General features: G+C 41.0%; 1 protein-coding gene across 3 annotated transcripts in view; it reads left to right on the top strand.

Annotated features, from left to right (window-relative positions):
- Positions 1-20,249, top strand: part of LOC135524002 (src kinase-associated phosphoprotein 1-like) — a 45,856-nt gene extending 25,607 nt beyond the window's left edge. For 2 of the 3 annotated variants that reach the window (XM_064951089.1, XM_064951091.1), the window contains 4 exons: positions 2,369-2,422; positions 2,709-2,818; positions 2,953-3,116; positions 18,642-20,249. In XM_064951089.1, the coding sequence (XP_064807161.1) occupies positions 2,369-2,422; positions 2,709-2,818; positions 2,953-3,116; positions 18,642-18,678 (365 nt within the window). In that variant the 3' untranslated portion in view covers positions 18,679-20,249. The remainder of the gene's footprint in view (positions 1-2,368; positions 2,423-2,708; positions 2,819-2,952; positions 3,117-18,641) is intronic. The other variant, XM_064951092.1, reaches the window with a different exon arrangement.
- Positions 20,250-26,496: the final 6,247 nt, after the last annotated feature.

Below are 26,496 nucleotides of genomic sequence, written 5' to 3'. Positions count from 1 at the left end.
CGCTCTCAGATGTTCTTAAAAGGCACTGGACGTAGTACATTGATTACAAACCTTGTTCTTTTCACATATTTCTTTTAAAGAAAGATATTTTCCTATTATTATAATTATTGTAACAAGTTACATTTTTAATGGGTAACTGTTAAGTTGGTGCAGTAGGTGTATTGGTCAGTGGTCTGGGTGTATTTCCGTTTGTCTGTGTGTGTGCGTGTGTGTGCACATATGCATCTTTGTGTGTGTGTCTTTTCCCTGCTGTTACTGGAAGCAGAGGGCAGGTTGGTCTGGAGGGTGTATAGGGTTGCTGGCTGGTGGCTTTACTGTCAGACTGACAGCGTGACGATGGATGTGGGAGACAGAGAGCAGGGATATCACTGTCACCTCTCAGACCACGAGGTGCCACGCCCGTAATCCATGTCACATCTCGCTCTATAAGGCTAAGGAGGTTGAGAAATGTCCCCTTTAGATATTTGGTTTATGTGATTCAAAGTTAACAGTAGCATATGGTAAAAGTTTAAAACTCTGTTGTTCATTGTAATGTGGTAAAGTGCACATATCTGCTTGTCTGGTCAATTGATTAGCACTGTTAACACGTAAGGTAGAGTAAGTGCCCTATTGGCTGCGTGTCGGCAAGGCCGGCGGGCTCAATAGGCAGGATTAGGCGGCCTCCTATGGTGCCAGCATTTTCTGAGCTAAACTGACCAAGACGCACCTCCAACAACAACACATAAAACATCACATAATTCTGCCCAAAAACAATGACAATATATTCCAACCAGTGGCATATAGGCTTTTTAGGTGAGCGCTGATGACACCGTGTGATAAGCAGTGCCCATGTTGTCAAAGGCAGGGGCGCAAAATATTTGTATTGTCCATTCCCAGCGCACCTCTCCAGGGTGTTATTGGAGACACGCATCTAACATAAATCATTTAGCAGATATAGGATATGGTAGAAAGAGTATGTGGCCTTTTCTGAAGCCTACAGGCTGGAGCTAAAATGTATGACAATGTAATGAGATGGACACTTTTTACATCATGCAGGTTTCTCCAGATCAAATTGCCAAACCGAAATGGCGCTCAAGCAAATAATAAATGCACTGTCATGTTAACAAACAACATATCCTAAAAACAGGACAGATCAAAGTAAAATGGATAATATCGAATGGACAATCACTACTGTTGTCCAGGAGTTTCACCCTGTTGTCATGATCAGTGATTTCAAGTTTGTATCCTTCTATTTTTGACATGTTGATCATAGCGAAAAAGAAAATACTTCTGCATTTCCCGCTGTGTAAACAAATTGCAAATAGGCTCACGATAACTCCTGATAACGTTGGGTAGATGATATTCAGTGCTTAAATAGCCAAGTTGATTAGTCACAGGAATCAGGACTAATAAAGGAAATGCAATGGCCTGTTTTACAAATGGTGGGCCTACCACATGGATGGGCGTTCATAAAATTACATTGCGGGCCGACATGGTTGGCGACACCAGATTAAGCACAAGACAATGTCTGTTGGTCGTCATTTTTTGGTCTGATTCGGACTGGACTTCTTTTTTTTGTGTTATATAAATGGTAGGTTTACGACATAGATGGGCATTCATAAAATTCAATTTCAGGCAGCACTGTAGGCTACACCTCCATAAGCACGGACCGTCGCCGACATCTTTTCGACGTCTTTTTTTGGTGCAGTCTGGACTGGCCTTGATTTCCACATCCAAGAGCATTGGTTTGTGGTCCGGTCCGGACCAAATGATAGACGTCTATCTTTGGTTCACATTTTGTCCAGTCTGGACCAGTCTTGATTTGGCCTGAACATAAACGTCTATAAATTACTTATTTTCAACTTTCATTCAGAACCAAAAATTTGCCTGATTTTATCATCCGGAAAATACATATTTTTTACGTCAGGAAAATACTTGTTTCCAACATCTGGAAAATAACTATTTTCCACTTTCATTCAGAGCCAAAAAAGGAACCTGATTTCAACGTCTGTAAACACGTATTTTTCAACGCCCGGAAAAGATGCCTTTTCAAAGTCCTGGAAAATATTTATTTTAAACATATGGAAAACATCTTTTCACCTTTCATTCAGAACTTAACTGGAAAATACGTCTTTTTTATATCTTTTCAACGTAATTTTGCTTACTGTGACTATTCTGGTTTTGCGTGAGGGCGGCATTTTTTGGTCTCGCCTGGGGTGGCAGAACGGCAAGGACATGCCTTGGTGTAAGTATGTAGTCGTGTCCAGGGCCAAGGGAGGTGGTGGGAAGACAGGTGGTGCCCACATCTCCACAATACAGAAAGTGCATTATCTTTTTCAGGAAAGATCTTGGAATTTCTCACCTCTTTTGTTTTCATCCCATTTTCCAGACGATGACTTTCCAGAACCAATTGAGGAGATCAGTGAGAAGAGCACAAAGCCAGGTCTGAATACCAAAGAGCACGCATTGACCAGCAAAATCGGAAAGTAAAAAAATGAATGTATAAATGTTGGATACCCTTTCAACAATCTGTATCAACTTTTCATCTTCCACAAAGTCCCCTTTGTCAGCTGTTTATGTTAATACAAGATAGATGAGGGTATGAAGGAAATGAGATATCAGCAAGCTGCTGTTCTAGAGAGGCGGTGTGTAGGTGTCACTTTTATAGAGTTAAAGATAAGGGTATTACTGACATATTTTAGGCAACAGCATTGTGTGTTTTTCCTTAGTCTGGTCCATGGACTATGCCAACTACTACCAGGGCTTGTGGGACTGTGAGGCAGACGAGCCTGATGAGCTGGCCTTCCAGAGAGGTGACCTCATCTATATCGTCAGTAAGGTCAGCATCAACAACGCCAGTCAAAGTTCCTTCATACACTTCATCAACACGCTACATATAGTATGTTCTATTCTAATTCTATTCTGATATTTTCCAAATAACGCCTCAATCCCTCTTTGTAAAACTTATTTAAGTCTAACTCCAACCCATCCATGGTCCAATCCAAGGCCAGAGGGGGGGTGCCTATCAGATGTTCAGTAATGGGATTGTGGTACATTACTGAGTCTGTATCTGTATCATGGGGGTTAATGGAGAGAGCAGCCATGCGAAACCCTGCTGTGTTCAACACAAATTGCAGGTAAAGCATCCTGCATCTCAGCTTTTTTCCATCAATCTATTTCCCTGTGTTTTATGGCAATTGTGTAGTAACATGCAGTCTATCTACTTGTTACAGCCACTCTAGTGGAAATCAATGTGTTGTAATTTGGGCACCGCCGCCCACTACGCTTTTCAAGACCTTGTTCGCAGATTGAAGCTATTTTGGAAGGCTTGGATTTGTGTGTCATCATATATCCTGTTTTTACAGTATGTACAACTGGTATTTTATAGGAAGAGTTAAGAATCATTTTTAGTTGAACACGGTGGTCTCCTCTGCAGTATCAGATAAAGGAGCATGTGTCTATGTGTACTAGTTTATAAGGGAATGTCAAAACAACCCAGTCCATTTTTCATAGAAGCATAATAATGCCACCTGCTCTGAATCTGTTGGAAGTGGATCAAGAAAACATTACCAGCCTTCAAGTGTTTTAGGATTTCTACAGTATTACCTTTCAGTGTAGGTGTTGGCTTACCTACCTTTCACTGTAACAGACCAACTGTTAGTGGCTGTAGCTGTACCATCTGGTACACGGCTATAATGATACAGATGACTTGTTTTGTCAAGCCGATAGACTACAACAGAGCCTTCTAACGGTCCCGTAATGGATTGAAAGTGAGGGCCTCATTGTAATTAATTTAGAGGTGATTCCTTCCTGTCTGTTTCTGAGTAGAAGCCTTTGGTTTAGTGTGACACTAGTCCACCCGTGTCCCACTCACACTCATAACCTTGTACCACATTTTCCTCATGAATTACACGATTAGGACCCTACGTGGCTATGTTTGTTTTAACGAGCCTTAGGGGAGGGCAATCCCTGTTCCCTCTCTGGTGCGTCAGTAGAGCAGTCGATTTAGTTTAACAGGGGTTTCCTGGGAATCCTGACCTCTACGAATGAAATACAGGCCCTTGGCTGCAACTTAAGCCTAGCTCTAACTGGGGAACACAGACATAAAATGGCCATAATAAAACTAAGGCCCATAAATTCTCATGAACAGAGGCTTGAGGTGTTGGGGGAGGCTGGGTGTATGGGCTCTATGTCAACACTGCCCATAATTACAAAGGCGTAAGGACACGCTCTAAGTGCTAAATCAATGGTGCTAACAAACTGTTATTTTTAAGGCCGAGGCTACAGATACTGAGTTTTCCCCAACGCCCCGCCCGGCCCTCCGGAAACCTCTTTCTGCACATGCGTTATTTTATGCACATTCGTTTTTCTAACTTAGCTGCTGCTCCCCTCCCCCGCCCTTCACGTTTCGCTCTGTACTCACCCTCTTCTGAACCATGAAGATGTAGTCTATGTCTCTGCCTCATATTTCTGAACAGCTGAATCAAAAACCCTGCGGTGATTAGAACAAACATTCCAAAACATATATATTATGAAGGCTCCAGCTGAATGTTCCAGGCAGCTGAGAGTGTATTCAGACCAGTAAAAAATTGTGTTTTGCATAACCCTGTGCCAAAGTTATACCATAACAGTGCATTTGGAAAGTATAAAGACCCCTTGAATATTTCCACATGTTGGTACGTTACAGCTTTATTTTAAAATGGATTCAATTGTTTTTTTAAATTAACTGAAATATAACATTTACATAAGTATTCAGACCCTTTAAATCAGTACTTTATTGAAGCATCTTTGGCAGCAATTACAGCCTCGAGTCTTATTGGGTATGACACTACAAGCTTGGCTCATGTGTATTTGGGGAGTTTCTCCCATTCTTCTCTGTAGATCCTGTCAAGCTCCCTCAGGTTGGATAGGGAGCGTCGCTGCACAACTATTCTTAGGTCTCTCCAGAGATGTTCGATCGGGTTCAAGTTCGGGCTCTGGCTGGGCCACTCAAGGACATTCAGAGAGTTGTCCCGAAGCCACTCCTATGTTGTCTTGGCTGTGTGCTTAGGGTCATTTCCTAGATAAATAAAGGTTAAATAAAAAAATATACACTGCTCAAAAAAATAAAGGGAACACTAAAATAACACATCCAAGATCTGAATGAATGAAATATTGTTATTAAATACTTTTTTCTTTACATAGTTGAATGTGCTGACATCAAAATCACACAAAAATGATCAATGGAAATCAAATTTATCAACCCATGGAGGACTGGATTTGGAGTCACACTTAAAATTAAAGTGGAAAACCACACTACAGGCTGATCCAACTTTGATGTAATGTCCTTAAAACAAGTCAAAATTAGGCTCAGTAGTGTGTGTGGCCACCACGTGCCTGTATGACCTCCCTACAACACCTGGGCATGCTCCTGATGAGGTGGCGGATGGTCTTCTGAGGGATCTCCTCCCAGACCTGGACTAAAGCATCCGCCAACTCCTGGACAGTCTGTGGTGCAACGTGGCGTTGGTGGATGGAGCAAGACATGATTTCCCAGATGTGCTCAATTGGATTCAGGTCTGGGGAATGGGCGGGCCAGTCCATAGCATCAATGCCTTCCTCTTGCAGGAACTGCTGACACACTCCATCCACATGAGGTCTAGCATGGTCTTGCATTAGGAGGAACACAGGGCCAACCGCACCAGCATATGGTCTCACAAGGGGTCTGAAGATCTCATCTTGGTACCTAATGGCAGTCAGGCTACCTCTGGCGAGCACATGGAGGGCTGTGCGGCCCCCCAAAGAAATGCCACCCCACACCATGACTGACCCACCGCCAAACCGATCATGCTGGAGGATGTTGCAGGCAGCAGAACGTTCTCCACGGCGTCTCCAGACTCTGTCACGTCTGTCACATGTGCTCAGCGTGAACCTGCTTTCATCTGTGAAGAGCACAGGGCGCCAGTGGCGAATTTGCCATACTTGGTGTTCTCTGGCAAATGCCAAACTTCCTGCACGGTGTTGGGCTGTAAGCACAACCCCCACCTGTGGACGTCGGGCCCTCATATCACCCTCATGGAGTCTGTTTCTGACCGTTTGAGCAGACACATGCACATTTGTGGCCTGCTGGAGGTCATTTTGCAGGGCTCTGGCAGTGCTCCTCCTGCTCCTCCTTGCACAAAGGCGGAGGTAGCGGTCCTGCTGCTGGGTTGTTGCCCTCCTACGGCCTCCTCCACGTCCCCTGATGTACTGGCCTGTCTCCTGGTAGCGCCTCAATGCTCTGGACACTACGCTGACAGACACAGCAAGCCTTCTTTCCACAGCTCGCATTGATATGCCATCCTGGATGAGCTGCACTATCTGAGCCACTTGTGTGGGTTGTAGACTCCGTCTCATGCTACCACTAGAGTGAAAGCACCGCCAGCATTCAAAAGTGACCAAACATCAGCCAGGAAGCATAGAAACTGAGAGGTGGTCTGTGGTCACCACCTGCAGATCCACTCCTTTATTGGGGGTGTCTTGCTAATTGCCTATAATTTCCACCTGTTGTCTATTCCATTTGCACAACAGCATGTGAAATTTATTGTCAATCAGTGTTGCTTCCTAAGTGGACAGTTTGATTTCACAGAAGTATGATTGACTTGGAGTTACATTGTGTTGTTTAAGTGTTCCCTTTATTTTTTTGAGCAGTGTATATATAAAATTGTCTTCACCCCAGTCTGAGGTCTTGAGTGCTCTGGAGCAGGTTTTCATCCAAGATCTCTCTGTATTTTTACCGTTCATCTTTCCCTCGATCCTGACTAGTCTCCCAGGCCCTGCTGCTGAAAAATATTCCCACAGCATGTGTTGCCACCACCATGCTTCACCGTAGGGATGGTGCCGGGTTTCCTCCAGATGTGATGCTTGGCATTCAGCATTCCAACATTTTCATTTTTTTCTACCTTTTTTCAATGTACATTTCTTTGTAAACAGTTGAAGTCGGAAGTTGACATATTCTTAGGTAGGAGTCATTAAAACTCGTTTTTCAATCACTACAAATTTCTTGTTAACAAACTATAGTTTTGGCAAGTTGGTTAGGACATCTACTTTGTGCATGACACAAGTAATTTGTCCAACAATTGCTTACAGACAGATTATTTCACTTATAATTCACTGTATCACAATTCCAGTGGGTCAAAAGATTACATACACTAAGTTGACTGTGCCTTTACACAGCTTGGAAAAATTCAGAAAATTATTTAATGGCTTTAGAAGCCACTTATAGGCTAATTGACATAATTTGAGTGAATTGGAGGTGTACCTGTGGATGTATTTCAAGGCCTACCTTCAAACTCAGTGTCTCTTTGCTTGACATCATAGGAAAATCAAAAAATTGTAGACCTCCACAAGTCTGGTTCATCCTTGGGAGCAATTTTTACAAACACCTGAAGGTATCACGTACATCTGTACAAACAGTAGCACGCAAGTATAAACACCATGGGACCACGCAGCCGTCATACCTCTCAGGAAGGAGACGCGTTCTGTCTCCAAGAGATGAACGTACTTTGGTGCGAGAATTGCAAATCAATCCCAGAACAACAGCAATGGACCTTGTGGAGATAATGAAGGAAACAGGTACAAAAGTGTCTATATCCACGTAAAACGAGTCCTATATCGACATAACCTGAAAGGCCGCTCAACAAGGAAGAAGCCACTGGTCCAAAACCGCCATAAAAAAGCCAGACTACGGTTTGCAACTGCACATGGGGACAAAGATTGTACTTTTTGGAGAAATGTCCTCTGGTCTGATGAAACAAAAATAGAACAGTTTGGCCATAATGACCATCGTTATGTTTGGAGGAACTTCACAAAATAGATGGCATCATGAGAAGGAAAATTATGTGGATATATTGAAGCAACATCTCAAGACATCAGTCAGGAAGTTAAAGCTTGGTCACAAATGGGTCTTCCAAATGGACAATAACCCCAAGCATACTTCCAAAGTTGTGGCAAAATGGCTTAAGAAATGGCTTAAGAACAACAAAGTCAAGGTATTGGAGTGGCCTACACAAAGCTCTGACCTCAATCCTATAGAAAATGTGTAGAACTGAAAAAGCGTGTGCGAGCAAGGAAGCCTACAAACATGACTCAGTTACACCAGCTCTGTTAGGAGGAATGGGCCAAAATTCACCCAACTTATTGTGGGAAGCGTGTGGAAGACTACCTGAAACGTTTGACCCAAGATACACAATTTAAAGCCAAATACTAATTAAGTGTATGTAAACTTCTGACCCACTGGGAATGTGATTAAAGAAATTAAAGCTGAAATAAATCATTCTCTCTACTATTATTTTGACGTTTCTCATTCTTTAAATAAAGTAGTGATCCTAACTGACCTAAGATAGGATTAAATGTAAGGAATTGTGAACAACTAAATTGAAATGTAGTTGGCTAAGGTGTATGTAAACTTCTGACTTCAACTGTACATCCATAAAAAATATTTTGACTGGCTGAGAAACGCTGCCTGCCTCTCTCTCTCTCTTCCAGACTCCTGACCCCTACACGTTCATTACTATGGGACTGTTGGAAATCGAATTTGAATATGACAGTTTATACAAATCTCCGCAGTTGAAAACTAAATGTTAATCTAAAAAAAAAGCGAGATAATGTCTAGATTGCCTGGCTGGGCTGATAAGACAGTGGAATATGCAGTCAGATGGAACAGAGTAAATAGGCATTTTAACGTCATAGATTTAGCCGGTGGTAACTTGTGGAATAGACACCAGCTGGAATGAGCTTTTAACCAATCAGCATTCAGGATTAGACCTACCCTTTTTATAAATGCTGATGTTGTGGCAAGTAAATATTTTACAGAAAATACATTATCAAAATGTTCGTACGAGTTACATGCAGCTAAGAAAAACATGAAATCGCTAGACTGCGTGTTTGTGTTGTGCTTATGTTTGCAATACTGACAACAATGTTTGTACGGACATTTTGATAATGTATTTTATGTCAAATATGTAAATAGCTGCATGTATTCTCCTCCCATCCTGAAAAAAGAACATGAAATTATGCTTACTGACGCATGGAATCCAATAGTTTGAACAATTTTGTGTACAACATGAAGTTTGTAGGCTACACCAATGACCAGACAAAGGCGATCAAGGAGGGGGGTTGGCGGCAGTGGAGCACTCAGCACAGCAGCTACAGCACAGCAGCTACGTAGGCAGCGGTGTGCAACCAGCTACAAAAAAAATAAAAATTATGCACATTGGCAGAAATATCAACAAAACAATTCTAGGCACGTTGGAATACAGAAACTCTGTGATTTGATTGACTGCCTGAGTGTAGACCAGGCTAAGGGCTGGCCACAGGCACGGTGTCATATGGCTGTGAACTGAGTAGTACATGACGATTATACAAAGAGCCCCCATCAATTATTATTGATCTAGCGAGATATTACTGTAAAGAGGAGCATTTTTACAGTATTTGTGTGTTTCTTTTTATTGGATAGTTTTTTTTTACTGTGTTTGTATATAAGGGGGAAATTGTGTGTGTGTGACATTTTAGAGCATGGCATGTTTTTAGCTGTTATAGATTCTTCTGATAAACATTATCATACTAATATCAAACTATTTTACTCTCTACCATTTTTATATTTGTTGTATATACTACTGGATATATCCTACATATGCATACGGAAATGATAACTTTTTTGAGTTCTTATTTTCAGAACTGACAGGTTAGGACTATGTATTGCACATATACAGTCTCTAGTGAAAGTCGATACACCCTTTCTTCACATTTTGCCATTACAGCTATGAATAATTTTGAATAAGATTCTACCGACAACTCTTAGGGCAACATTTATCCATTGTTTTTGCTAAAATTGCTCGAGCTCAGTAAATTTGGTTGGGAGTCATTGATGGACAGCAATATTCAAACCGTGTCTCTGATTTTAGGGCAAATTTAAGTCAGGATTGAGACATTTAACACCTTTTGGTGTGTCTTTGGCATATGCAATTGTGTAATTGTTATTGTCTAACTTTTTATTAGTGTTTACTCTATTTATATTTATTTTGATCCTGACAGACTCCTGTGTCCCTGCCGGTGACAACCATACCCGTAAAATAATTCTGCCATCACAATACTTGAAAATACAGAGGGATTCACACTGTTGTGTTGTATTGGATTTGACCCAAGCCTGTAGTTTTTAATTTAGGTCAAAAATATAATTTCTTTGCAAACAAAATTGATTATGAAGTGTATTTTTTAACACAGGCTTCTTATCGTGGTAGCAGCATCATGTCATTATTTTCACCGGCAGAGACTGGGGAGTTTGTCAGGATCAAAATAAATATGAACGGAGCAGTCCAGATAAAAAGTTAGAGAAAACCCTGCCTCAGTATTCTGAATACCTAACCCTGGGATAGAGTTTTATTTTTCAGCGGGACAATTACACTAATTTCAATGCCAAAAAATAGGTGCTGAGTGTTCCTGAATGGTCCAGTCTCAGCCCTGACTTAAATCTGCTAGAAAAGGTATAGGTATAGGTATACGGTTTGAATATTGCTGTCCATCAATGACTCCCTACCAGCTTTTTTGGAAGTCAGACCAGTGGTGCTGACATGGTTCGTTACAGCTCCTTTGAAGCCGTAGGAGATGCAGAGAAGATGAAGGATACCCGGCCTTTACATGATAAGGCCTTTGTTCATCAGACATGGTCCCTCCTCCAAGGAGTTCCTGAAGATGTTTGAGTTCCTCACCTTCCAGATGCCCACCTCCAAAGTGGAGGAGGAGGTCCCCAGGACTCCTGATAAAATGCCTGAAATTAGTAAATGCTATCTTTTTTTTTGCTGCCAAAATGTCTAAAATGAGTAAATGCTATCTTTGCTCTGCTAACATCTGTATTGCTTATATTCACTCCTAAGCATGGTTCTCACTAATCTGTCGGGTTGTCCTGCATTCCAGCACGGTAATTTATGTAGCCGGAATCAAAAGACATGGCTCCACAGGTTAGCAGCCACATTCCGATATTCCCAGAGGCACTCATCTGGAATGGTGGAATGGAGTGGGTGAGATTTACGATGTCAACCCATCCAGCCTCCTTTAAACAGAGAGAGAGAGAGAGAGAGAGAGAGACTACTCCAGACACTGCTGTTCCATGCAGGTCTCCAGAACATGGACACTAGTGACACCTAGTGGCTGACCTCTGTGCGTTTCTGTCTCTAATTAATACTGTGAATGTTTAATGGATGACAGCACACACACTGAGACTGATTTACACTAGTAGGCTGTATCTCCCTCTTCAATTAACATGAACTTTACCCTAAGTAAATAACTATGAGTTATGTTTAAGTTTGCAGCAAGGAGAAAAAACAAACAATTTAGAAACCTTTATTCATAAATGCAATCATAACAGAAATAAATAAATAACTTTCATTTTAAACATTCACACACACACACAGGCACACCTTTTCTCTCTCTCACACACAACACAGCTTAATGCTTCAGGCATTCTAAATGAGTGTCACTAAAGGAAAAAATAACTGGCTCTATGGATACAAGGAACATTTTAAACTTGTTGAAGAATGTTACGAAAACATTGTGACCATCTGTACTTTTCAGAGAACTTCCAACATACACTTATAGGGAAAAAATGTGTTATCTAGAACCTAAAAGGGTTCTTCGGTTGTCCCCATAGGAGAACCCTTTGAAGAACCCTTGTTGGTTCCAGGTAGAACCCTTTTGAGTTCCATGTAGAACCCTTTTGATTTCCATGTAGAACGCTTTCCAGAAAGTTCTACATAGAACCCAAAAGAGTTCTACCTGGAACCATTAAAGGGTTCCAGGTAGAACTCTTTCCAGGGGGGGTTCTACATTGAACCCAAAAGAGTTCTACCTAGAACCAAAAAGGGTTCTCCTTTGTGGACAGCTAAAGAACCCTTTTGGAACGCTTTTTTTCTATGAGTGTAGGCCTACCCTTCCTCCCTCCCACACCCTCTCTCTCTCTTACTTACTCCCGATCTCACACACATCCTCTCTCACACACACATACAATCATACACACCCCACGCTTGCAAATGGAGCCTACCTTCGAAACATCTCTTTGAGTAGCCTATTCCTTTTAAATGTTTCCTGTGCCATCCAAATATGTACATAGCCTAGTCAGTGGTCAAGTTATCCGGCAAGCAACCGTTTGTTATCAAACCAAAACATAGCGAACTGCGAGTAGTTTAAAATGGCTCACGAATCCGGAGCAGAAATAAATAACATATTGGGCCCACTTTAGCTCCGGTAATATTGGGCATCATTTTTACATTATTTTGTCTAGAGGCACACGGTCTTTGGCAAAGTAGCTAAAGGCGCAAGCATTTACTGTGTTATGTTCTGCACTTAAAAGGTGCGCTTAAAAGGTTACATGCGTTGAAGAAATGGAGACGTGATTAACGGCGTCAAGAGAAATGATGCTGATAAATATGTCACATTCTATATTTTTACATCAGAAATGTATCAATTGACATCAATTTATGTTGGAAGGTAGAACCAAATCATATAAAGATGTGTCTGTAACTACATCGTTATCCTCCATCAATCAGCGTGCTTCAATAGGACAAAGTGGAAACTATATATGCTACCATTTGGAATTATAGTGTAATGTGCAATGCGCTGCTGAAATAATTTGGTTGTAATATAACAATATATTCCACTCATTATCTGGATTTCATTGATACACTGTACGCTGATCATTTTAGCTAATTTGGTTGTAAATTAGCTAAACTGTAGCAGTTGCAGTAATGATGTAAGTCACATAGGAAAGTTAATCTTGTGCTACATCCCATAATATCTGATGATTTCTTCTACATACAGTGCATTCGTAAAGTATTCAGACCACTTGACCTTTTCCACATTTTGGTACTTTAGTCTTATTCAAAAATTCATTAAATTGTTTCCCCCCCTCATCAATCTACACACAATACCCCATAATGACAAAGCAAAAACAGGTTTACATTTTTTTTGCTAATTTATAATCAAATGAAATACTGAAATATGACATTGACATAAGTATGCAGACCCTTTACTCAGTACTTTGTTGAAGCACCTTTGCCAGCGATTACAGCCCAAGTTTTCTTGGGTATGACGCTACATGCTTGGCACACCTGTATTTGGGGAGTTTCTCCCATTCTTCTCTGCAGACCCTCACAAGCTCTGTCAGGTTGGGAGTGTCGCTGCACAGCTATTTTCAGGTCTCTCCAGAGATGTTTGATCGGGTTCAAGTCCGGGCTCTGGCTGGGCCACTCAAGGACATTCAGAGACTTGTCCCGAAGCCACTCCTGCATTGCCTTGGCTGTGTGCTTAGGTTCGTTGTCCTGTTGGAAGATGAATCGTTACTCCATTCTGATGTTCTGAGCCCTCTGGATGAGGTTTTCATCAAGGATCTCTCTATACTTTGCTCCGTTCATCTTTCCGTCAATCCTGACTAGTCTGCGAGTCCCTGCCACTGAAAAACATCCCCACAGCATGATGCAGCCACCTCCATGCTTTCACGGTAGGGATGGTGCCAGGTCTCATCATTTGGCATTCAGGCCAAAGAGTTCAATCTTGGTTTCACCAGACCAGAGAATCTTGTTTCTCATGGTTTGAGAGTCCTTTAGGTGCCTTTTGGCAAATTCCAAGAGGGCTGTCATGTGCCTTTTACTGAGGAGTGGCTTTTGTCTGGCCACTCTAGCATAAAGGCCTGATTGGTGCAGTGCTGCAGAGATGGTTGTCCTTTTGGAAGGTTTTTTGGAACTCTGGAGCTCTGTCAGAGTGACCATTGGGTTCTTTGTCACCTTCCTGACCAATGCCCTTTTCCCCCGATTGCAGTTTGGCCGGGTGGCCAGACAGCTCTAGGAAGAGTCTTGGTGGTTCCAAACTTCTTCCATATAAGAATGATGGAGGCCACTGTGTTCTTTGGGGACCGTCAATGCTGCGTAAATGTTTTGTGACCCTTCTCCAGATCTGTGCCTCGACACAATCATGTTTTGGAGCTCTACAGACAATTCCTTCGACCTCATAGCTTGGTTTTTGCTCTAACATGAACTGTCAACGGTGGGACCTTATATAGACAGGTGTGTGCCTTGACAAATCATGTCCAGTCAATTGAATTTACCACAGGTGGACTCCAATAGAGTTGTATAAATATCTCAAGGATGATCAATGGAAACAGGACGCACCTGAGCTCAATTTCGAGTCTCATAGCAAAGTGTCTGAATACTTATGTAAATAAGGTATTTCTGTTTTTTAGGGGTCTGAATACTTTCCGAATGCACTGTATGTACGTTATAAGGATACTGAAACTGTAAGACTGACATTGCTCTAAACCTTACATTTTATATATTTTTTGACATGATTTGCAGTAAACTTGAAAACATTTTACATACTGGTACATAGCTAAATACTGTATGGAACATTTGATTTAACCTTTATTATTCCTTCTATTCAGCACTTCAAAAAGATCCGTTTTTAAAATTACATTATGTCTTTTTTGCTATTGGATTACATTTTAGTTCAATCTAAACTGTGAGCTGATTATTATCGGATGTATTGGTGACTAAACTAAATGTTCTCATGGTATGACTCAGGGGTGAAAGATGTGTGGAACTCCATCCTCAATCAAAGGTTCTGAACAAAAAAGACAGGGGGCATTACAAGTGTTTGCAGTTTTACTGTTGTACTAAGAGTTTTTAAAATATACCACTTACATCTGAACAATTTGACAAAGTGATTGAAAAAAATATGTAGTTTGCATTGAATTGTTTTTTCTTAGGATAAATAATATGTGAGTATCTTATTTCCACATAGGGTCATATTCTCATGTCCTCAACTGCCTTAAGTCCATAACAACCCCAGTTGGCCCATTGCCATAGGTCACACCATGTGAATGTGGCCAAAAAAAGGAAAGGGAGGAAAAACAATCAGATGGAGATCCCTTTATCGCTTTGTGTGAACCCTTTATCCCCCTCTCTTTATCGCTCCATTCCTTTGTCACACACCCCTTTAAAGCTGCTTTTGTGTCTATAGACACCAATACCCTATAGACAGGGCAAGACATCCTATTTACCACCCAAAGTGGTAGGGGGTGAGTCTGGGATTAGTGGTCATCTCCCGGTCAACTACAGTAAGGTTATTTTTCCGGCCTAGCCAATAGCCTAGAACTGTGCCTGGGCAACCCCTAACATTCTGCCTAATTATTATAAATGAGGGGCAGCGTAAACAGCTATTATTACAGACTCTCAGTGGTATACACAAATCCACTTTAAATTGCTATTAAGTTAAAGAACCATCCATAATCCCAAGGCGGCTTTCGAAGAGAAGCGGATTGTTTGTTCCTTCATAATTTAGACCGCTCTCATGCTCAGTTATCTCTTGACTTTGAATCTATCGCGTTGATTAAATTAAAAGATTGCCTGTTTATTAAACAGATCTAAACAATTTCAAGAAATCACCAAGCCTAAAACCAGCGTGTCCAAATCTCTAAATAGGCATTGCTAGGATTCCCTTTAAATATTCATATCTGGCAAAATAAGTAGACATTTATTTTGCAATGGTCGGATACGTGTCCATGTGCAAAAATATTTCTAGAACAGCTAAGGCAGTCCAGTCCACCTGTGTGAGCAAAATTCTTTTGACTAGATTTGTGGTCAAATAGAACAGGAGCTGTGGCTTGTAAGAGGTGTCCATGTTTCATTGTTAGGATGACTAGTGGAGAGAGACGCAGCACTGCAGTGTGTGTCTGATGACTCTCCTTGTGGATGAGAGCAAAACAGAGAGGGGGGAGAGGTAGCTAGAGAGAAAGAGGGTGCGATGGAGGGAGGGCAGGGAGAGATTGTAACACCCAGACGGCGGGTTCAGCGGCAGGGCAATGAGAGACTTCCTGCGCTCCATCACGCCCAAGGCCTGCCTTATGGGTCAGTCTTATTAACACTCCTCCTGCGTACGTGTGTGTTTGTGTTCGTACGTGTGTGTATGTAGGTGTGTGCATCTGTGTGCGTCTGTGTATGTGAATGTATGTGTTTACGTGTGTATGTATTGCTTATACATCAAGAGAAATAGTGAGAGCAAAAATACAAAGAATGACAGTGGAACGTGAGCAGAACCTGATGTTCTACAAAAAGGAGTGAATGTATAGCTCAAGGAGGAAAGTGGGAATCGGGTAGAGCAGCTGTCACAGTGACCTGGCATGGCATACAAAGTGCTCCTTCTCCTGCATCCTGCTTCTGTCATTCACCCTATGAGAGACAGTCAAGCCAACCTCCTCCCTCTTCAGGCATCGTTAGCTGTCAATCTGTCCTCCTGCCCAGAGTGAGCGATGGGCCCATCCAAATGTCACCATTAGCCAGCCCCCTGAGTGGTAAATAAACGATGCTACTGGTGTACTGCAGGTGTTGTCATGGCAACCCGCGCAATCCCCCTCTCTCGCCGTGCCAGCCCCACCCACGTTCATTTGCACCCTCTCAATGGAAGAGTCATGAGGAGGTCAACGAGTCAAAACACTGCCACAACATGGCGCTGTTCTCTCCTCATTCCACCTCCTCCCACCATACACAGTTATGAACCCACAGAAAGGTGTTATCCATTGTATTTTCTCCTGAAACTTAAAGTCCTACTCCAGTCTCCTTTTCACCTCATTTAACACCTGATTTACTTAACAAAAGTCACATCTCAATAGGTGGTCCACTGTTATCCCCATCACATGAAACATGTGTGTGTGGGGGGGGATTCCTCTTTTGTTCCTCAAGCACGGGTGGAGGCCGATGACGTCACAAAGTGACCATCAGACCAACCATCAGTTGTGTCGAAGAAACACTATTTTGCTCAAAATATAGATTTTATGTACCCTTTAGTGAGTGTACTTTATTGTATTTATATCACTTTTCAACAGGAAAAGTCCCCAAAAAATCACTGGAAGATCATCATATCCAAAAGTCTGATATGCATTTTACACCAAATGAAAGGAGAAAAATCAGAAGGAGGTAGGAGAGATTGAAGTTAGGGCATTGTCATTGGAATACATTTCCTCCCTATGCTTCTCTACGAGACCTCCCCTTCCAGCAGGTGTACTCTGTATGAACCCGTAGTAGGCAGCGAGGAAGATGGAGTTGGCATGCTTGACAGACCTTTGCTGCCATTGGCACACTGTGGTGATGTAGCAAGCGTATTCAAATGGTGGCGTTAATAATCAAAAAGAGCTTTCTCAGGGAGGACGTGAGACTGGCTGCACAGATGGGCTGGGGAGATAAATACAACTTTCTGTCACTGGGGTTGGAGGAATGGGGCTGCAACAGCCCTGGGGGAGAGAAACTGTTTCGTTCCTACTCTCTGATGCCCCAGTCCGTCTGTTTCTCTCCTTTTTTGGATTACTATTCAAGCTAGCTTTCCACAACAAAACATTTTCGCTGTATGTTTTTGGTTTTTAAGATAGAAACATGGGTTTTTATTACTTCAGATATTAGGGCCATGTGTTGGAAATCACAGGGACTAGAAAATGTACCTTTCCATGAAGAAAATGTGTGTGTCTTAAAGCCAGCAAGCACATCAATTTGCCATTTTGAGTGGAGTATTCCACCTTCAATCACTCTGTAATTGCATTGAAACAGTCAGTTCTCAGTGCTCTGTGTAGGTGAACAGACAGAATGATAATGTTCTCTCTGTTCCGCACATCCAGATGGATAAGCTGCTTATCATGACCTGCTCTAAGAACACTTCAGGCCTGGGCCATCACTCTGATCTGTGAGCTCTAACCGGCCAATATGTCATCTCTGTCCAGACACAACTTATACGTTATCTCTGTCCAGTCACCAGTCATTAGGAGTAGGTCTGTTTTTCATTCCTCTGGCTCTATAGTGAGGTGTCAGAACTCTCTGTATGATAGGATGGGCTGCTGACTGAGGATGTGGGATCTATCACACCAGTGGCCAGAGAGACAGCCAGGAGAGGGAGAAATGGTTCTACAAACATGCATTCTACACGTAAACCTCATACAAATGGATTGATCGATAGATATAAGATAGCCTTTGGCTTTCAGATGCTGTACCCAGAGTGCGAATTACGCCGTGACATTCGGGGGGGGGGGGGTCTCGTGCCATTTGATTAATGGAAAGAGACATCTGTTGCAAAACACCAAAAAGTGTAATGATATTTAGCGATTGTCATTGGGTCTACACTCTTGTAGCCGTAATTAATTGATGCGCCTTTCTGACTGACAAAAGGACCTTTTTTTGTGTAAAGAAAAGTTGGGACACCTGAAAAGAGGCTGAAATATGGGACTGTCACGGGATGACAAGTGCTGCCACATGGGATTTTTTTTTTTTACCATGTGGGAGTGTTCGTTTAATATGGAATAAGCTTTTATTTTAATATTTACTACTGTAGCAGTACAAATGGCATTTTAAACAAATAGGAGAATTGTTAAATTAGAATTATTTAGAGCCCCCCCAAAGTTAGACTTTTTTTGCATCATGACTCATTTGGGGGGGTCTGAGACCTCCCTGGGCCCCTGGTAATTCTCAATCTGCATGTACCCCAAAAATGACAAAACAAGGTATCAAGAGCCATTTTGAGGCAATGCTAAATTCTGTTATAAACCTATGATGACATAGTCTACTGAGCATAGTTGTGCGTGTTCCTCCTCACCATACTTGTGTCTTTCTGTGTTCCAGGAGTATAACATCCATGGCTGGTGGGTCGGAGAGCTAAATGGTACCATTGGTATCGTCCCTAAAGACTTCCTCCACCCTGCCTACATCCTCTGAGCTCCAAGAAGTACTGGATCACTCTCTTATCGTTAAGATTATAAAATAATTTAATGGAGTAATGTAGCGTAACAGGTCTCCTGACACCCACTGAGATAGCCATTGAGAGAGCAGGATATGTGTATATTCACAGCGCTTGGCCGGCCATTTAGGACATCTGGTGGCTGAAAGTAGAACTGCGTGGGAAATTGAATCAGCATTATAGACAGGTTGGTTGTTTAGCAACAAAACCGTCGCGTGTGCAATTATGGGGCAAAAGAACTGGCTTAGGTGGTTGACAGCATGTAAACTATATTTAGTCTCTAAATGTTTATTGAAAATGTAAATATATTTGCACAATGAGCACTTGTTGTATTTCAAATACATAGTTGCAGTTGTTGGGTAGCAAGCTAATTCATTTTTAGCCATATTAGCGTAAACGTGTCATGAGTCAAAACAAGAAATGGTATCAATAACAAGATGCAATGAGCTGAAACGAGCCACCTACAATTCCCCACATGGCAGCTTCTTCTCATTGTTGCTAGCTATCTGACCATCCAGAATCATTACACCACATGGCCTTCTGCATCATCGACGTGCGCGCATCGTCGTTTCTTGACATTGTCAGCTAACCCGTCTTTATAGATATTGATATGCTCAGTAATGCTTAATTATAGCATCATTGACATCATCATTGGATTGGGGAAAATGATTCCAATTATACGCCATAGAAAAAATATCACACTGCACAATACTACAGGAACTGTATGTTACACATTCCGCTCTGATGATCGTTTATCTTTGTATTATGCCTTACTTCTACAGTTGAGTGATGTGACTGACTGCGTTCCCAGCCCCAAACACTGAACACTTCGAGATTGCTGACAAACTGAGATATTTTATTATTTCGTAATGTAATGCAATGCTGTTAGTGTAAGGTTTTTGTAGAATGTTTTTGTAAAGATTGACTTAATTTCCATGCATAAATGACATTACCTTGGTCCTTCTGAGGCCTTTGGTCTACACATTGAATTATGGATCATGTCGAAAGGTTTCCTCTATCCAATTGTTTCCAGTGTGCAGTATTTGTACCCATGTGTGTGAATGGAAATGGCCAGATATTTATGAAACATTAAGCCCCTGTGACTAAAATAGGAAATCCTCACCTCTGAGTGAACTGGGGGCTATTTGACATTACAAAGCATACTGACTTGTGCCTTCAACAGCCTTGATGCTGACATTAAGATATATAGGCAACAAGGGTGCAGGCATGCTCCACTATCTTGTTTCAATTAAGAGTTTGAAATTGGAATACCTGATAATTAACAATATCAAGAAAAATACTATATTTTGATTGTTGAACTTGTACAATTATATTTTCTTAGCCTAATGGTTGTGTTTTTCTTATGGTTTGGACCTACTGGCCTTTTATGTCCGAGTGAATTGATTGGGTGCTTATGCTTTAACATCATGCTGTTTGTGACTGCTGTCTTTCTATAGGCTTTTTGTGTTTTAAAAGAAGTGCACTCTCCTACACATCAACCTGGTCTCAGAGCATTTCATATTATTCTGTATGTACATCCAAGACACTCCGTTTAGTAGGATGTGTTACGTTTCGTATGGTATGAATTAATTTGTGGATGTCCATCATACATTTCATATATGTTACGAATTGCAATTCGTATGATATGTTACAAATTGCAATTTGTACAACATGTTGCGAATTGCAATTTGTACAATATGTTACACATTTGCAAAACTTATATGTTACGAATTCCAATTTGTTGTGGCTACCTACCCATACGGAAAACTAATATATGAAAATATATGTATATTAAGGATATGTTTTATATGGGCATATATGGTGTAAACATACTTAGTATACCAAACATTAGGAATACCTACTCCCATACCCCGTTCAAAGGCACTTACATTTTTTTGTCTGGCCCATTCACGCTCTGAATGGCACACATACACAATCCAAGTCTCAATTGTCTCGAGGCTTAAAAATCCTTCTTCAACCTGTCCTCTTCCCTTCATCTACACAAATTTAAGTGGATTTAAGGAGTGACATCAATAAGGGATCATAGCTTTCACCAGGATTCACCTGGTCAGTCTATGTAATGGAAAGAGGTGTCCTTAATGTTTTGTACACTCAGTGTATATGCCCATATACAGTATGCTTATATATGTATCCACACATATGTACGTATGTCACATACTGTATATGTTGAAATATACAAGAATTGCCCATTTTCATTTACGTGACATACATTTCTTACTTTTATATACATACAGTATATATGCATATATTTATAATACTTATATGCTCATACTGTAAATGTATAAAACATGGTATTCAAATGTGTATTACATATAGGTCCTTTGTATGTCACAATACTTGAGTGATAATGCCCGAGATGCGGTGTTTGGAGGATACATTGGCATGGGTGTTGTTAGAACCGAGAGGAGGGCCAGCAAACCGTGCCAATATATCCTCCAAACACCGGCTTCAAGGCCATTGTAACTTTTATACAACAGGTTAAACATGTTCAAATAATGATTGACATATTTTCATTAAAAACTTTATTTTGATGAATTTATTCATACTATTTCATCCTTCCAAAAGATATAGTCCCGAAACTATGTGTTAAGCCGGCTGGTCGTTCCGTTCTATCGGTTTGGTTGCTAGAAATGTTTAGTCTTTTTGTTCTGTATCTATGGAGAGAACAATTTGTTAATTCTAAATGCTCCATTGCCATACTCGCTGGCAACGTTCTTATCCCTTGCTTGCTAGCTAGCCAACTACTGCTAATTTAAATGTCTCGTCAAACAGTGCAGACAGAATAACAACAAAGTAGCTGCATTTGTATTTGTTTAAGATGTTTTCGAGTGACATTTATTTGGATACATCCAATGAGCTAATTTGGTGCGATTTCGCCTGGCATCGAAAACGTGCTCACTCGTCAGGACACTGTTGTTCAGAGGAGCTAGCCAACAACACAGCTAACACAGTCATTAACTAATCCTAGTCATTAATTTTGACTGTTTTAAGCCGTTCCCACTTGTCCCTTTGTTGCACCAGGGAAGCACATCATGTCAGCATCTGTGGGTGGGGGAAGCAACACATAAGACAAAGAGCACATAGAACAATTAGGGTTGGGTTTGAGGCCATAAATATATATTATTATATATATATATAATGAAAAAAACATTGTGGAAAGCTTATCAGAAATCCTTGACCTTTAATGCCCTATTTGTAATGATTTGTAAATTCAATTAAGGGATAGTTCACTTTTTTTTTTACACCTTAGCCAGTCAGATAGTTCCTTACCCTGAAAGTAGTCCATGGGCCAGGATAAACTGTAATCCATGATTCAGAGTTGTCTCAATGGCGCTGTCCATGCGCTCACAGACGCCATAAGAGATACAGTACATATCTGCGATCTCTAACCGGACAGAGAATGAGGACGTGGCTAGAATCTCATTTCTTATGATTATCAGTCCAATTAGCTCATTTATAAAATATCGATTACTATGTATAGACTATAAATGGCCAACCACACATCTTCGGAGTAGTTAGAAGGTGTATTACCCTGAGAGGAGCTGGCTACTGTGGGAGACTACCAGGAATTGCGCTAAACTAACGATATGCTAACTTCCATAATTTCCTGCAAGCATAGACCCAAAGATGGGTTTCCATGAGTTCGTCGGACTCTGGGTAAGTAAAAAAACGACATAAATCTTGAAATCTCACAGTATCCTTTTAAGCCATGTCAGTGTCTGGAATCATATTCAATATTATTTCTGCCATGAGTCATTTATGAGTTATATTATGTTTAAACAATATCATGATAACACCCGCACACTGTCAAATGCTCATTTGCAATCAATGAACAAAAACCTTCTCACAAATTACTGTCACTTTTCCAGGATCCTTTTTTCTCTCCATCCTCTCCCTTTTAGCTTAACCATGGTTCAAATGAAATAACTTCAATGTGTCAAATAATTATCCAAAGTGATAATGACACAGCCAGATATTTCAATTTGAGTTAGGGCAAAAGATGACTCTGATTTAGCTGTACAATGCTACAAATAATACATACATATAGCCAGGGGTGCAACTTTCTCTGCGGACAGTGACATGTCCCCCCCATTCTGAAAATTGCATTTTTGTCACCCCCAGTTTTATCATTGGAATGTGAAACAAAACAAGGGCAAAGGTGTGCTTTAGGACCATGCGGACGTCTCCGAGTGGTCGGGTAGGCTGTTTGGAGTGTTTATCCGATTGGGAAAAAAAATCAATAAAATAAATGTCCCCACTTCTAAAACCAAAGTTGCGCTCGTGCATATAGCGATTGTCCTATAGAATCTGAAACAGTGTTGGTTTGAGTGAACAGCAAGTAGCCTCTTTTCAAAGGCGATGTATCTCCGATATGTGCATTCTGTGTAGGAGACCACCCAAAAATGACCCAATGTGATTAGATCTTTGAACTAAATTCTAATGCGCCTGAGAAAGCTACTCCCGAGCCCCACCTTGCCTTGATCTTGACAAAACGGAGCTGCTCTTCCTCCCGGGGAAGGCCTGCCTGCTCCAAGACCTCTCAGTCATGGTTGACAAACTCAGCACTACAGATGTTCTTTGGGACAGTAAAGTTTGAGTCGGGGTGAATTTTGATCTGCAACGTAAATAATCCACTCAGATGCTGTAAAAGACTAGAAAGTACTATAACTAAGTACAGTAACACAGATCCTCTGTATTTAAAAAAGTCATACTAGCTGATACCTTCTCCGTTTTTACTTTAACCTAAGATGAAAAAAAGTTTAACAAAAAGGAATACACAGTAGGAAGCAATACTGAGCCAGCTAACTGTAGCCGTTAACCTAATAGCAAGCATATAGGCAATTTCAACATAAAAGGTAAGTATCACTCAGATAACCATTTAGGCTAACATTTTCTATAGATAATGTGCTTGTTTACACCACATACCTGCTTAATTAAGAGAACAAAGAAAAAAAAAGAGACAGGAGGAGAAACGGTCAATTGTCACAGCCTCTGAGTGCTGTTGAGGGGAGAGGGCAAACCTCTGTGCTCCAGCGCCCCCTGCTGGTGGCAACAGACAAACAATTCTCAATGGAAATCCTTGGACTCAGCCCAAAATAGTGGGTTACAACCTATACAGTCATTGATAACAACAATATCTAAACCACGTTTTATAAATATACTAAACAAAAATATAAACGCAACGTGCAACAATTTCAACGATTTTACTGAGTTACAGTTCATATAAGGAAATCAGTCATTAAATTCATTAGGCCCTAATTTATGAATTACATGGCTGGGCCCGGGCCCAACCACTGGGGAGCCAGACCCAGCCAATCAGAATTAGGTATTCCCCACAAAAGGGCTTTATTACAGACAGAAATACTTATAAATTTCATCAGTGGCTGGTCTCAGACAATCCCGCAGGTGAAGAAGACGGATGTAAATGTCCTAGGATGGCGTGGTTACATGTGGTCTGCGGTCGTGAGGCCAGTTACACATACTGCCAAATTCTCTAAAACGACGTTGGAGGTGGCTCACTCGCTCAAAACTTGAGACATCTGTGGCATTGTGCTATATGACAAAACGGCACATTCTAGAGTGGCCTCAATTGTCCCAAGCACAAGGTGCAACTGTGTAATGATTATGCTGTTTAATCATCTTCTTGATATGGCACACCTGTAAGGTGGAAGGATTATCTTGGCAAATGAGAAATGCTCACTGACAGGGATGTATATACATTTGTCAACACAATTTAAGAGAAGCTTTTTGTGCATATGGTACATTTATGGGATCTTTTTTTTCAGCTCATGAAACCAACATTACATGTTGCGTTTATATTTTTGTTCAGTATACAATATGATTCTATACCCTTATGGGCAGCCACAGCTATAGTGTTCTAAAATAAACATTCACACTTATTTTGAAAAGGCACAGAAACCTAGACACAGAAACCTTTGGTGCCTTTCAGCAAACTCCAATGAGCCGTCATGTCTTTTACTGAAGAATGGCTTTCATCTGGCCACTCTACCATAAAGGCCTGATTGGTGGAGTGCTGAAGAGATGGTTGTCCTTCTGGAAGGTTCTCCCATCTTCACAGAGGAACTCTGGAGCTCTGTCAGAGTGCATGTCGGGTTCTCGGTCACCTCCCTGACCAAGGCCCCTGAGTGGCCAGCTCTAGGATCAGTCATGGTGGTTCCAAACTTTTTCAATGCTGCAGAAATATTTTGGTACCCTTTTTTGATACCCTTCCCCAGATCTGTGCCTCGACGCAATCCTGTCTCGGTGCTCAACGTACAATTACTTCGACCTCATGGCTTGGTATTGCTCGGACATGCACTGTCAACTGTGGGACCTTATATAGTCAGTTGTGTGCCTTTCCAAATAATGTCTAATCAATTGAATTTACCACAGGTGGACTCCAATCAAGTTGTAGAAACATCTCAAGGATGATTAATGGAACAGGATGCACCTGAGCTCCATGTTGTGTCTTATAGCAAAGGGTCTGAATACTTTTGTACATAAGGTATCTCTATTTATTTATTTTAACACATTTCTATAAACCTGTTTTCACTTTGTCATTATGGGGTATTGTAAGTGTAGATTTATTAGGAAAAAATGTATTTAATACATTTTAGAATAAGGCTGTAATGTAACAAAATGTGGAAAAAGGGAGGGCTCTGAATACTTTCCGAATGCACTGTATATATACTTATTTCATGAAACATATGTTATCAATTATTGAAACCTGGGCATCCAACTTTACTCGTTTAAAAATATGGTCAAACTTTTGTCGTACATGTCAAAATCTTGATTTGATGGTGGGGTGGGGGGATTTTTGTAAATTGCACGCTCACTATTAGTAAAGGGAGACGGGGGAGGATAGTAAGAGCAGTCTTTATGACATGTTGTTACTATGACATGTTTGCGCAGTGGCGAACCGTGGATATTGAACCTAGGTCTTCAGTGTGGTGAAAAAATATTCCAAGATCTTGTACCAAACTCAAATCAAGAACAATAACAAAGTTAGCATCACTTAATGTGCTGAACTGAAACAAACAGGCCTTTGACTGAGCCAAACTTCAGACTGCCACTCACACAGAGATAAGAAACTTGTAAATTTCAGACTTGCTGACTTGTTGAACGCGGCACGTGTATAACAACAACTTGCAAACTGCAAGTTGGACATTTCAGAGGTTCCTAGTTTCGAATAGCACTTGAACACGGAATATCACACAATCACCAAAAAAGACAAGTGATCACGGACAACTTCAACATTTTGGCAACTATTTGCTACTTTGCAACTACTTAGCATGTTCGCTAACCGTTTACCCTTACCCAGGGATGTCAAATTCATTCCACAGAGGGCCGAGTGTCTGCGCGTTTTTTTTTGTTTTTGTCTAAGACCTAGACTAATTAGTGACCTTAACCTTAATGAATTAATTCATCAATCAAGTGCAAGGGTGGAGCAAAAATCGCAGACACTCGGCCCTAACCCTAACATGGATATGTATTTTCATCATGCAAAATGTACTTAAGAGCATTCATATTTTTTGTTCAACGCATTTATTGCTTTGAAATGTATTCCATAAACTTCTTTTTACATGGAGTTTAAACAATACATAAATCTCACACACAATGATTAATTATTTTCTAATTGCATTTACTGTTAGGGAACCTTATGACTACTTTGTTTGTTGTATCTATTGTAAATGATACATGCCAACCCCACTTTGAGAT

This window comes from Oncorhynchus masou, chromosome 31, assembly GCF_036934945.1.
Source record: "Oncorhynchus masou masou isolate Uvic2021 chromosome 31, UVic_Omas_1.1, whole genome shotgun sequence".
Classification (NCBI taxonomy): domain Eukaryota; kingdom Metazoa; phylum Chordata; class Actinopteri; order Salmoniformes; family Salmonidae; genus Oncorhynchus; species Oncorhynchus masou.
The sequence above is the reverse complement of the archived record's forward strand: the minus strand, read 5'-3'. Positions and strand labels throughout refer to the sequence as shown.